This window comes from Felis catus, chromosome X (assembly GCF_018350175.1).
Source record: "Felis catus isolate Fca126 chromosome X, F.catus_Fca126_mat1.0, whole genome shotgun sequence".
Classification (NCBI taxonomy): Eukaryota; Metazoa; Chordata; class Mammalia; order Carnivora; family Felidae; genus Felis; species Felis catus.
Genome location: NC_058386.1, coordinates 28389631 through 28403791, shown reverse-complemented (window position 1 = coordinate 28403791; position 14161 = coordinate 28389631). Strand labels below are relative to the sequence as shown.

General features: G+C 36.7%; 1 protein-coding gene across 10 annotated transcripts in view; it reads left to right on the top strand.

The window, feature by feature from the left end:
- Positions 1 to 14161, top strand: part of DMD (dystrophin) — a 2379610-nt gene that overhangs the window by 717078 nt on the left and 1648371 nt on the right. For all 10 annotated transcript variants that reach the window (XM_045050793.1, XM_045050788.1, XM_045050791.1 and 7 more), the window contains exons 3-4: positions 7873 to 7965; positions 9598 to 9675. In XM_045050793.1, the coding sequence (XP_044906728.1) occupies positions 7873 to 7965; positions 9598 to 9675 (171 nt within the window). The remainder of the gene's footprint in view (positions 1 to 7872; positions 7966 to 9597; positions 9676 to 14161) is intronic.

Here is a 14161-nt window from a genome sequence, read left to right as displayed (position 1 = left end):
TACAGAGAATAGACTGGTAGTTGCCAGAGGGGAGGTGGATGGAGGGAATGGACAAAATAGGTGAAGGGGATTCAGAGGTACAAAAGTTATAAAATAAATAAGTTAGATGAAAAATATGGCACAGGGAATATAGTCAATACTCTTTTAGTAATGTTGTATGGTAACAAATGGTGACTACACTTATTGTGGTGGGTAGTATAGTAATGTATAGAATTGTTGAGCCAATATGTTATACACCTGAAACAAATGTAACATTGTATGGCAATTAAACTTCAGTAAGAAATTTTAAAAATTAAAGGCAAAATAAGATCATGAACTACAATCATGGTTTGTAATGTTACCATATATTTAAAAATAACTATTTTTACATTAAAGTTATGTCTAGAAATGTAAGATGGAAAATTACTTACCGTAATGATACTACTTTTTCTTTCAAAAAGCCTGGTAATTGAATTAGCACTGACCTATTTAATTTACAGATGAGAAAACTCAGGCCTAGTTTAAGAATTCAGTTTCATTACACACCATGTTAAAGACAGACCTGATCAGACAACAAACTATGCTAACTTTTGGTTAAGCACACTTTACTTTTGGGTTTCTAATAGACCATTTACAGATAATGACTTGATTTTCATTAAATATTGTTGGGGCTCCTGTAGAAAGTTCTAATGTGAAATCTGGTTGAATCTTTTCTCGTGTACTTAATAGTATAGTATACATATTGGATCCTAGTGATTATGTTTTATAAAGACTTCCTGCCAAATAGCATTTTATATTTAGAGAGATTGTAAATCTATTATATTATCAAACTTAGCTCTTAAACACTTCTTAGCTCCAAGGAATAACTTGGATTTTTCTTGATTATCTTTGTATCCCAGATTTTAGTGCTTGATTATCTCTGTATCTCAGATTTTAGTGCTTTACCTGGTATATAGAAGTCTTTAAAAGTATTTGATGTTAAGGAATAATGAATAATAGATATTAATTTTCAACTGTCAATTCCCACAGAACATTCCAGGACTTTGATACCCTTTTTGTAGAATAGGAAATGTCTCAGCGATACATTTGACTCTTTCATATGACCTTACCAATGATAGAAATATAGGAGACTTGGGGAGGAACACTTGGGTTTTTATTTATTTTCTGACATGGGCGTCCCTGACATTGATCCCTTGGGCCAAAGAAAGTTTGTTTTCCTGTCTGGGGTGTTGTATGTCTGTGGTTTCTTCCTCTAGGTCCACTCTTTGCCTTTTCTTCCCTGCAAGGCTGACCTCTGTGGACCATATCAGCAGACTTTCTTGTCCTCTGGCTTCCAGTTGGATTTGACTAATGGGAGCATTTACAGGAGGTCCCAGAGAGAGGAAAGAAAGACCAGGGCGTTTATTAACTTCAGGGTGGCTGCATTCATTTGCCTGCTGTCCAAGCTCCTGTCAGGTGACTCTGTTAGCTCTCTCTTTGTTGAGGGACCAGTAACCACTCTTTCTTTTCAATCCTGAGTCTAGGAGTGATAATAGCCATTCTCTACTACCAGTTATGGTGGTTTCTTTATTCCCTGCCTTCATCTTTGTAAATCGTCCCTTATTAAACTCTCTTCAAGTTACCAAAATCCTGCTAGGACCCTGTGACCCATAAAGCAAAGTTCTATTCTTCACCTCCAGGTGATGGCATTTAACAGGAAGGAGGAAGCAGAGAATATTATTAGAGATTATTAATCATTTTCTGTGCCAGGCCACATGTTGGACACCTTGTAATTATGAACCATTTAATCCCCATACTAATACTTTGAAGTTGATTCCTTCTGTTACTTTGAGGCAAAATTTATAAGGAGAATTATGGAAAATATGGATTATTTGGCTTAAGAATTTTGGAACAAATTCATGATAGCTGACACTTATTGAGTATATCTTATAAACAAAGCACTGTTCTAAGTGCATTTAAATCTTCACAGGATTACCACAAGTTAGGTAACAGTATTTCTTCATTGTGTAGATCAAAAGGTAAGGCACAGAAAGCTTAAGTTATTTGCTCAATATCACGCAACTGGAGATACGGCAGGACTGGGGATTTGAACCAAGACCTTCTAGGTATGAAGCAAACACTTTCTTTTGACATTATCATACCTTCCTTTTGTTTTGTAAAACAAATTTCATCAGTGCACCTTTTTTCTTTTTTTTAATTTCCAAATTTCCTCTGCCTCAACCTGGTATCTTTCAGTCATTAGTCTCCTAAAATGAAACACTAAACCAACATTGTTTTTCTGTTTTTAAGAGACTCCTTTCAATGCAAAATTAATATGTGGTACTAAAAGTCAATATAGTGGTCATTATTGAAGGGGCTAGTACACAGAAGGGGGTGTGAGGAAGCTCCGAGGATGCTGGTTGTATTTTATTTCTCCATATAGGTGGTGATAATATGAATGTGTTCAGTTCATAAAAGCCAATTGAGCTAACTCTTAAGGTATGTGCATTTTCCTATATGTATATTACACCTCAATAAAATTCTCTTATAAAATACTTTTTTAAATTTTTTTCCCAAAGTTTTTATTTATTTTTGGGACAGAGAGAGACAGAGCATGAATGGAGGAGGGGCAGAGAGAGAGGGAGACACAGAATCGGAAGCAGGCTCCAGGCTCTGAGCCATCAGCCATCAGTTCAAGCCGGGCTCGAACTCCCGGACCGTGAGATCGTGACCTGGCTGAAGTCGGACGCTTAACCGACTGCGCCACCCAGGCGCCCCTAAAATACTTTTTAAAATTCATACTTAAAAAAACAATCATCTATGAAAACAACCTATTTAGACTATAATGGGTTGTAATAATTTTATGGGAGGTGATCAGCATCATCCACCAATACATTTTGAATTATTTTTACCCTTCTTTTTGGTGTTCCCAGTGTTTTTGGTATTTCCAGTATCTAACGATTTGTAATCACAGAGAAGTATCTTGACTTTCGGACCAACAGAGATGTCCAGAGGCTGACCTTTCTGTAAGCAGAAGGCCATGCTAAATAACTCCTGTGCTCTTTACCTCTCATTGGGATATTATATTGATCCCTGTGTATTTTTCGGTTAAGGGACTGATAACAACTGTGAAGAATCAGAAGTTATTTAAATATTTTCACAAATCCATTTCTGTCCCTTTCAATTTTTTTTCACTTTGATTTTTTGTCACTTTGTTTATCCCACTTGTTAATCAACCTATCTGATTTTTTTTCTTTTGAACCTTGTCTGTGCATCTGTATTTCTATATATCATACTGACAATGATCAGGAAGCATTATTATCTCATTTTATAGTCCTTTCATCTTTTTATTTGGGTTAGCAAGGAAGAAGACAATATGTAAGTGAATGCAGTAAACTGCTGAGTAATATCAAAAGTTCACCTTTTAAATAAAATACTAGTCACGAAAGGGATTGAAGACAGAGAGCCGCAGGGTCACATGGCCCAAAGAGAGTTTAATGTTTTGTGTGGTTTACAAAATAATTTTCATATACTTGAAAGCCATTACAGATAGGGAATTTTAAATTTTCTTTTTTTTTTTTAACATTTATTTATTTTTGAGACAGAGACAGAGCATGAACGGGGGAGGGTCAGAGAGAGGGAGACACAGAATCCGAAACAGTCTCCAGGCTCTGAGGTGTCAGCACAGAGCCCGATGCGGGGCTCGAACCCACAGACTGCGAGATCATTACCTGAGCCAAAGTCGGCCACCCAACCGACTGAGCCACCCAGGCGCCCCAGATAGGGAATTTTAAAGAAATATTACTGTTTTCATGACATAAATGTCACTTGCAACAAAAAGACATGGTAGATGTAGAAGATGAAAAGGGAGGTAAACAAAAGATTTAGTGAAAGGTAACCCAAAGAACAAAGAGAGAGAGAGAGACAGAAGGGGGGAGGGAGAAGAAGAGAGAGAGAGAGAGAGAGAGAGAGAGAGAGAGAGAGAGAAAGGGCTTGAAGCCTCTGAGTGCCATCCACATTTACCAGTATTAGTAATAGAATATGGAGTGACATCTTCTGTCCTTGACTTTCACTCTTACAAGGGTACCAAACTAAGAAAATCAGAGTACACTGTATGTGAGCTCTACATTTTGTAGTAGACTCTATAATGTACCAGCATTGTATTTAATCTGGAATTTGGCCAGAGAGAAGTCAAGGAATAATTGAACAAAACAAAACAAAAAATCCTGTATTTATTGAGTGCCTACTATCTGCCCAGTCTGTATACCACAGCATACTGTTCCATTTAAGCCTCAGAAGAGTGCTCTGAAGTGGTATTATTTCAATCTCCATTTAAACAGAAGACCATGGGGGAGGGGAAGGAGAAAAAAAAAAGGTTAGAGAGGGAGGGAACCAAAACATAAGAGACTCTTAAAAACTGAGAACAAGATGAAGGTTGATGGGGAGTGGGAGGGAGGGTGAGGGGTATGGAGGAGGGCCCCTGTTGGGAGGAGCACCGGGTGTTGTATGGAAACCAATTTGACAATACATTTCATATTAAAAAATAATAACTAAAATAAAATATTATTGCAAAAAAAAAGAGTATATTGTGCTTCAGAAAGGCTAAGTCACTTGCCTGAGACAGCGAAGCTAGTGAATAGAGGACTTGAGTTTAAAAGTCAGCTATTTCTGACTCTCAAAACTGTGCTACTTTTACTATATCATAGCTATAATGTTATGGAATGAGGATTTGAATCTAGGAAAGAAATGAAAACCATCCAACAGAAATGAGATGTTTTGCTTTCCCCGGGGTCTTTATACCACAGGAAGAGTAAGACTGAGCACCTGAAGATCTGTGAAGTTACAGGCTAAATACTGTACATGGCATTGAGCGTCACTTTAATTAGACCTAGAAGAGGAAATGTCACTCGTAAGTGGTTGAAAATACTTTTAAAACAAACATTAATTCAGAGAAGAAGGCAAAATCTCCATGAATTCTTAACATAAAACATATATGTTTATAGACATCTTGAACCTGCTGTCACTGCCTAATTTATACTGCCAGACCTGGGGTAAATTCATTCCGTCTCATCTTCTAGAAGGATGCTTTGATGGAACATTCTGAGAAGCACTCTATTAGAGAATGTGGATATAACAAATAGAAATTGGATTTCAATTATGATACTTTAGTATATCATTTACCGTATGAGTTATGAAAGTTATGTATGATAGCTAGAGCTTTTTCTCTGTCACCTCGTTGCTTTCGAGGTGCCCCAAATAGATGTGCCCGGAGGCCTCTGATTAGCCTACAGTCCTTCACTCCCTCTCCGTTTGTTTGCTTCCAGTTTAAAAGAAAGAATTATAAAATACCTTGGCCTGTGTGTATGAGCTTGGATCAAAGCAAGATCCCATTTGCCTTGTTTTGACCTCTGTCTGGACTCCTTGTCCCCAAAGCAGAAGCTTTATAGTCTTTATGTTGTGGATGTTAGATGATCCTTATGGCCTTGGGGTTCATGCTTTACTCTGTGCCTGAATACTTACCTGATTCCCTGTTCCTGCCCTTCTTGAATAAACTTCTTGCCATCCACATCCTTCCTGGTTTGACAGACTTTGTTATCTATCATCTATCTATCTATCTATCTATCTATCTATCTATCTATCTATCTATCATCTGTCTGTCTATATATCCATCCAGATACATATTTTTTAACAAGAGCAAGTATCTTTGTCAGGTAAGTATATATTTTTTTTTTCTTCAAAACTTGACACATTTCAGTGTGCAATATTCTTTTTGTCGATAAGTTTGGAGGCCACTCACTTCTGAAATGCATCTGTAAAGTTTTGCTCCTGGATGAAACAAAGGAAAAGAAAACAAAACAAAACAGCCAACAGCATTTTCGAGGCTTCGTAGAGCTTCAACCAATTTGAAAGCATGCATTCATTTTCTTTTGCTTATTAGTAGAAAGCTTTCCTTAAAGTTTCATAAAAATGGCATGTTGTTTTGAGATTTACTTGCACATAATGTGTAGTCAAGGTGTTTTTAAAAATTTCAGCACATTCGTATTTTTATGTTGTCTTCTTTTCTCCTGAAATTCTTAATCAGAACTATTAGAGGAGAATTTACAAATAATAGCTTGCAGTTATCTTTGTCAAAGCATCTCTGTGGCTCGATTTTCAAGGGTGGCCGTGGGACTGGTAGCCTTTTTGTGGGGGATCTGTGTTCTCATTAGGTGAAACACCAAGGCATTGACAGGATTTGTCATTGACATGGCTACCATGCAGTAAGGAGAGCTTGAATCCTATGTCTTTAATCTTGGAAACCTCAGGGATGCCCTTTGCCTGGAAACTAAGGCTGCCCTTTGTTTTTCTTGACCTGTGTGAAATGTCAGGTTTGCACGCAATCGAGGAAGGCTTGAGACAAACCCACTCACATGGAAAGTAATGTTAGACGCATCACCTGACATTTGTGAGGAAGTATTTCATGGTCCCCGTACTATCGGCGTTCCCACAGTTATATGTTCCTGGGTCCCTTTTACTGACTCTGTGTAGTATTACCTTTTGGGAATGTTTGTTTTCCCTGCTGGACTCAAAGTTCTATAAAGGCTGGGGTCATGTCTGGCTGATTTACTAGTGTATGCTCCTGCATCTAGCTCAGGTTTATTGGTGCTCAGTAAACATCTGCCACTGATAAATTAGGGCTTTCTAGAGAAACTGACTGATGAAAGAGATGTGAATGATTTCATAGGAAGGGATTTTAGGCTTTCAACCAGAAAAAGAAAATATTTGAGAGCATGACAGAAAAATAAGATATTTGAAAGATAATCAGATGGAAGGAGGATAAGGCCTAGAAAGCAGAGTATGATAAACTAAGAAGAACAAGCCTCTCAGGAGTTAGACGGATCCAGACAGAATTTTGGCTTTACTGTCTTGGAGTTTTTGTGACAAAGGGCCACATGTTCAATCTCTTTGTCTTGTCTCTAAGATGAGTATTTTAGTGCCAGCCCACAGCTATATCACAAAGATTTTAAGATCCACTCATTTAGTGAATTGTTTTTCATGAGCAGTTGCTACAAAAATTCCAGATACTATGAGTGGTTATTCTTTTTCCTTCAGTATAATTCCCAGGTAAAGAACTGAGGAAAATAGATGCAAAAGTGTCACAGGGCCATTTCAACTCAGTTAAAAGCAGATATTTCTAACATATGAGCCATGCAAGATGAAAATGGATCATTCTGAGATAGTTTCCAAAGAGTATATTCAGAGAGAGCACGTTCTAGGTGCAGGATGGTAGGCCCTCTATGATAGAGGTATACCAAACAGTTAAATTTTAAGCACCTGCCCAGGGCAAATTGTATGTGGTCTGTTTCTTTGTGTGTTTACCTCTCTCTCCTTCATAGAACCAGCTTTTAAAAAGTTGAGTTAATTAGACCAGTTAGGCTACAGATAATCCAATTCACCTTATTAAAAAAAAAAATTTAAATAGATTTTACCTAATGATGATATATTGCTTTTTTGTTTTTTACTTGGAGGTTCTCTTTTCATTTTTCACCCTTGGCAGATTAAGAATTAGATACATTACATATTCTTTTTTTTAATGTTTATTTATTTTTGAGAGAGAGAGAGAGCATGAGTTGGGGAGGGACAGAGAGAGAGAGAGAGAGAGAGAGAGAGAGAGAGAGAAAGAGAAAAGGAGACACAGAATCTGGAGCAGGCCCGAGGCTCTGAGCTGTCAGCACAGAGCCTGATGCGGGGCTCGAGCCCATGAACCACGAGATCATGACTTGAGCCAAAGTCAGATGCTCAAGCGACTGAGCCACCCAGGTACCCTGTTACATGGCATATTCTTAACCACAGCTTTCAATTTTAAAAGGCACAATCATGGAAATGGATCACTGGAAGAGTGCTTGGTTTAATTGGGTATATTTCATGTTTCAGTTTGGGAAGCAGCACATAGAGAACCTCTTCAGTGACCTACAGGATGGGAGACGCCTCCTAGATCTTCTGGAAGGCCTGACAGGGCAAAAACTGGTACGTGAATTATTTCTAAGAAAGTTCACATTAACCTTAGGGGAATTTACTAAGAAAAAAGAAATGAACTCAGTGTAGTTTTACTCGATCTAGTAAAATGCACTAATTTAATAATTACCGATTTAACTAGTAGTAGAGGGCCTATTCCTGAATAAAACAATATTCGATATTACTTTTATTTTGGCATACTCTATCCTATATAGAACTAGCAGGTGACATTTTTCAGTAATGTAACTTACGTTAATTAATAGATATTACTTGCTCATAATATTGGGTATCTTTGTTATTGAATGTCTTTTTATAAGGCTTTTATTCATAATGATCTTTTAAGTTTCAGTTCATTTTTTTCATTGTGACAAGAACATTTAACTTGAGATATGGAAAATGAAGAGTTGCAAGATGAGTAAATTCCAGAGAACTGCTATCCAACACTGTGCCAATGGTTAATAATACCGATCTTCCTTGACTTACCATGGGGTTATGTCCCTACTAATCCATCCTAAACTGGAAATACAATTTGAAAATACATTGAATATACCTAACCTACTGAACTTCATACTTTAGCCTAGCCTACCTTAAACATGCTCAGAACACTTACATTAGCATACAGTTGGGGAAAATCATTTACCATGAAGCCTATATTATAATAAAGTGTTGACTGTCTCATGGAATGTAATGCTGTATGGAAAGCGAAAAACAGACTGGTTGTACGAACATTGGTTGTTTACCCTTATGATTGATTGCATGGCTGACTGGGAGCTGTGGTTCACTGCCCCTGCCCAGTGTCACCAGAGTATCATACTGGGTTATCACTAGCCTGGGAAAAGACCCAAAATCAAAACGTGAAGCACATTTTTTGCTGAATGCCTCTCACTTTTGCACCATCATAAAGTCATGAAATCCTGAATTGAACTATCATGTTGGGGACCATCTGTAGATTTACTGTGTGTTTACAAAGTTCTTAAGATGTATATTTCATTTTAGAAGTAAATATGGTAGGCATCATAATGGCAGAATTTCTAAAACTCCACAACTGGATAAATGAGTTAATCCACATACTGTAATGTACTGTGCAAATGTCAGTTTTGAAATTATAGGATCAGATGGTATTTGGGGGATTGGGAGTGAGGGTTATAGAACCAAGGATTATTGAGGTTTTGAGCTTCAGTGATGAAGACAGTTAAGGTAATGTTGACAAAAATAGTTTGTCTTAATCCTATTTGGCATTATATAATCTTTATAGGCTCAAGTCTCTTTTATACGTTCCTTAAAAGTGTGGAAATCAACTCGCTTATCTACCTTACTAATAAACCTTTATTGCAATGTTGTTTCTCTTCCTGGTCATGCTGTAATCCCCAGCTGGGCTGCAGAATGAAGAGATGGTAACCAAAATAGATTTTTTTTAAGAAAAAAAAAAGCTGTCATTTTTTCTTGAGGAGAGGTTGATTCATGCTAAGAAAGTCCTATGACAAGGACAATCAACCCAGAGCACTTAAGTGTATTATATTAATGCCTCACAGCCTGTGTTCATTTAAAATACTCAAACTTAGAAGTAAAATGTATAAATTGTTTCATTTCTAGTAGATTGTCCCTCTCTGCTGGGCAGTAAACATTGTTTCGTTTTGTTTTCAGCCAAAAGAAAAAGGATCCACAAGAGTTCATGCCCTGAACAATGTCAACAAGGCACTGCGCGTCTTGCAGAAAAATAATGTAAGTGGAGACCTGGACAAAGTCTGGATACCATGAGACAGCATAGTTAATGTTTGACTGAGGGCTTTGGCCCCAAATGCAGGGAGAGCTTCTCAAGTTCTCTTACAAATCACAGTAGTGGTTATAACGAGTATGCGTTCTGGTTCATGTGCGTCTGCTGGTGGCTAATGTGACTCAGCAAGTAAATGTACCGAGTCACAGAGGGCAGGGAAGGGTGTGACTCAGACCCGATAGGGCACTGTGTGTTGTTTTCAGATTTTACTTGATGCAGTTATATCTGAAGGACGTATTCACTCTTTTGGTGAACCTCAGTTTCTTAGAGTAGTGTTCTGTGCAGCAAATGGCTTTTACTAGGCTGAGTATTATTTTCTATGTATTCAAGTTTGTTTGAGTTAAGGCAACATTTATTAGATACCACACCCACGTATGAAAGTTACACAGAAAAATCACTCTTTCAACTTACAGAACTGCAAATTTGTTTTCTCTTGCTAGGTTTGATTTAGTTTAACTGGATGAACATGCATGTGTGGCATTAGAAGGTCAACAGTTATACCTAAACAAGTATGTAGATGAGAGGAGAGTAACCTTGAGATTCCTCCCTTCTACCACGATATTAGAGGCAGCCCCTCCTTTCTTAGCAACTTCCTGCAATCTTTCTCATCGACCAATATGTTTACCAGGTCCTTAGTAGCTTCCTAATTACATTACATCTCTATTTCAAGAATAAATTCAAATAAATTGCTCACATACCCTAAAAATAACTATCGTCAGTGATAGATTAGTTGTGATGTATACTCCCCCAAAAGTTATTCAGTTCATCTGGTACAGAGAGGGCATCACATGGGAAATGTTAGTGAAGGCTGTGTAGCATTTGGTTGATTTTATGAATTTACAGTTATTGTCATACTTAATCTATGGAAATTGCCTTATAAAATCATTATAGATTTTTATCATTTTCTGAAGTGACTAACTGTGTATTTTCAAATTTTGTGCAGGCATAATAAGACACTCTATAAAACATTTGTCTCAACATCAGTCTGATAGATCCTTTTGAAAGATCAATACCACAAAAATTGAGAATATTGTTTTAAAGATAGTAGAATTTACATGAAGAAAAATCTTTTTTAGATATCAGTTCCCCATATTCCATTACAAAATATACAAAGCAAGGAAGACAGCAGAAAATTCAAAGAATTACTCTATTAAGTCTCTTTCATGTAGGTGATCTCTTCCCACCAAGATAATATCATATTAAACAATTGGCTGTTGGATCACCTCTAAAATAGTAGATTAATGTAGCCATAGATCTTGTTTAATGATAGTTTTGTTTTTTCACATTTGTTATTGATTATACATTTTTTGGTTTCCTATATATGTTATAATTATTAATTTCACAGTTTTAAATATAAGACCAGAAGAAATTCTGGCAATAAAACAGAGAAACCATAAAAGAAAATCTCTGTCACTTTGGGATAACCAGATATTTCTTAGATGTGAAACCAGAGGCCTGATTCAAAAAGAGAAAAATTAACTTGAACTTCATCAAACTTATGAGTTGTTTCTATGTTATGGATACAAACCCTTTCTTTTCTGCATTGCAAATGTATTTTCTGCCTCTAGATTACATTTTTACTTACTGGTGTCTTTTGATAAAGCAGAATTCTTCATTCTGATGTAGTTCATTTTTATAAATGGTCACTTTATAATTTTGTATCCTGTTTAAGAAATATTTGCCTTCCCCAAACCATCATGATATTACACTTTGTTGTCTTCTGTATAGGCTTTGTTGTTTTGTCACTTGAATTTGGATCTCTATATCACCTGGAATTGATTATTGAATTTGGCATGAGGAGTCGGTTAAAATTCAGGTTCTTTCTTTTTTTTTTCCATTTGGAATCTAACTGTCACTACACCATTTCTTAAAAACAATGTTACTTACTCATTGCTCTCGAGTATTAGGAGTGTCATAACAATTTCTTGGTACAGATGCTGTTCTGTTTTTGGACTTGAATTCACTTCCATTTTTCTCTTTGTCTATACACACACAAACATCCTGCCATTTGGATTTTTGCAGTTTTATAATCCATACTGGTATCTGGTGAGCTAGGTTCCCCCACTTTTTCTTGATTATATTGACCCTTTGAATTTCTGTATTCCTTTTACCATCATCTTTTTAATTTCTATATAAATCCTGTTTGGAATGTCATCAACAGTGAGTTAAATCTATAGATCGATTTGGGAAGAATTGTTACCTTTACACGATTGATGAGTATACCACATTCCTGCTATGATTTCCCCTATTGTTTATTTATTTAATTTTTAAGTATTAGATTTGAAAGAATGAGAAAAAAATCCAAGAGAAAAAAGGGTCAGAAAATTTGAACAGCAACTTCACAAAAGGGGATGTTTAGAAGCTGAAGAATAATATAGAATGTTCAACCTCAGCAGTAATTGGGGAAATTTAGAACTGCAAAGAGATACCAATACAAACTCATAAAAATGGCTGAAATTAAAAGAACTAATAATGCTGAGGGTGAGGATTTGGAATAACCTGAACTCCTAACTGGTAGAAATGTAATTCAGACAACCATTGAAAATAGTTTGGCATTATATACTAAATGCAAAAGTGCATAATTCTTATAGGCCAACAGTTTTGTGCTTAGGCATAACATGTAACTACCATTTATCTCTGCACACGTGTGTGTGTGTGTGTGTGTGTGTGTGTGTGTGCGTGTGTAGAAAGAGAATGTTCATAGCAGCTTTTAAAAAAATTATTTTGAGAGACAGAGAGGAGAGAGTGCATGTGCAAGCAGGGGCAAGGCAGAGAGAGAGGGAGAGGGAGAGAGAGAGAGAATGAGAGAATCCCAAGTAGGCTCCGTGCTGTCAGTGCAGACCTCAGTGCAGGGCTCCATGTCCAAAGCTGCGAGATCACGAATTGAGCCTAGATCAAGAGTCAGATGCTTAGCTACATGAGCCATCCAGGCACCCCTCATAGCAGCTTAATTTCTAAAAGCTAAAACTGGAAATGACTGTGGTATAGTCACATGATAGCATATTATAAAGCAGTGAAAATGAACAAGTGATAGTTAAACACAATACATAGGATGGATCACTCTCCTGAAAGAGTTTTGAGCCAAAGAAGTGAGACACAAAAGTATACCTACGATGATTTCCTTTTTTTTAATGTTTATTTTTTTAATGTTTATTTTTGAGAGAGACTGAATGTGAGTGGGGGAGGGGCAAAGAGAGAGGGAGACCCAGAATCTGAAGCAGGCTCCAGCCTCCGAGTTGTCAGCATGGAGCCGGATGTGGGGCTTGAACTCATGAACTGTGAGATCATGACCCGAGCTGAAGTTGGATGCTTAACCAACTGAGTCAACCAGGCGCCCCTACTATGACTTCTTTTAATTGAATTTCAAAAACAGGCAAAATTGTTCCATGGATTTAGGAATCAGGAGAGTAGTTACATTTTGGAAGGAATGAAAGCAGTTAAATGCATGAGTGCATCTTGTGAAGTGTTGAAAGTATTGCCTATTTTGACTTGGTGCTTGATACATGGGTGCATTTGCTTTGAGAAAATGTATCATGGTCTACCCTCAGGTCCGCTTTTCTAGATGTACGTGATACTTCAGTTCCTATTTTTAATGTCAAAAAACGAGGAACCTTTGAAAGTAAAGTAAACCTAACCTTACAACCTCCCAAATGCCAAACAATGGCTTATTTATCAGTCTGGCAGTATGCTTGGTATTTTCTCATGAAATTGTTTGATGAAATGTGATAAGTGAATATACAAAATTAGAATAAGATTAATGCATTTTATGGATCTTTTCTTAGATGGTCATATTTCTTTCTGAAAATGTAGAACCCTGAGAACTCCCCTGAGAACTTGTTTGAGCAGGCAAAGACCCCGAAATGAGGACTTAAATTTCAGAAAGAGCCCTTAAAGAGCAGATTTCCACAATTCTCCCGTTTGACCGAGAGCCTTAATAGGGAATGTCATAAAATTGAGGTCTCTGTATGAAAAGGACAGAATCTCAAGTAAAACATTTTCGTGTGGAAACCAAAACCCAGAGCGAAATAACCTTTGCTTGAAGTAGCCCCAGGCTAAAAGACACAGACTATAAATGTTCAAAGGTAAATTTATTATCATTTTATACTTCTCCATTATTTTGTAATAAAAGAAAGTACAAAAGAAATGGAAAAGATTCCCCAGGAACATGTTTATTAGTCTCTGATTATTACCACACAGTAAACACACAATTAAATCAAAGAGAATGTTCAAGAGCAGGATTTTTTTCCCTAAAGATGTGCTTAGGTATTCTATACTAGATGAATAAATGAGCCTGGGGCAGGATATACATAAATTGGCACGTTAAATAAAATAGTAGACAGGGCTATTTCACATTTCCTTTTAAAAATCATAGATTCTCAAATTAGAATGAAGGCATTGATTGGAGAAGTTGACTAATCAGACCTTAAATAATAA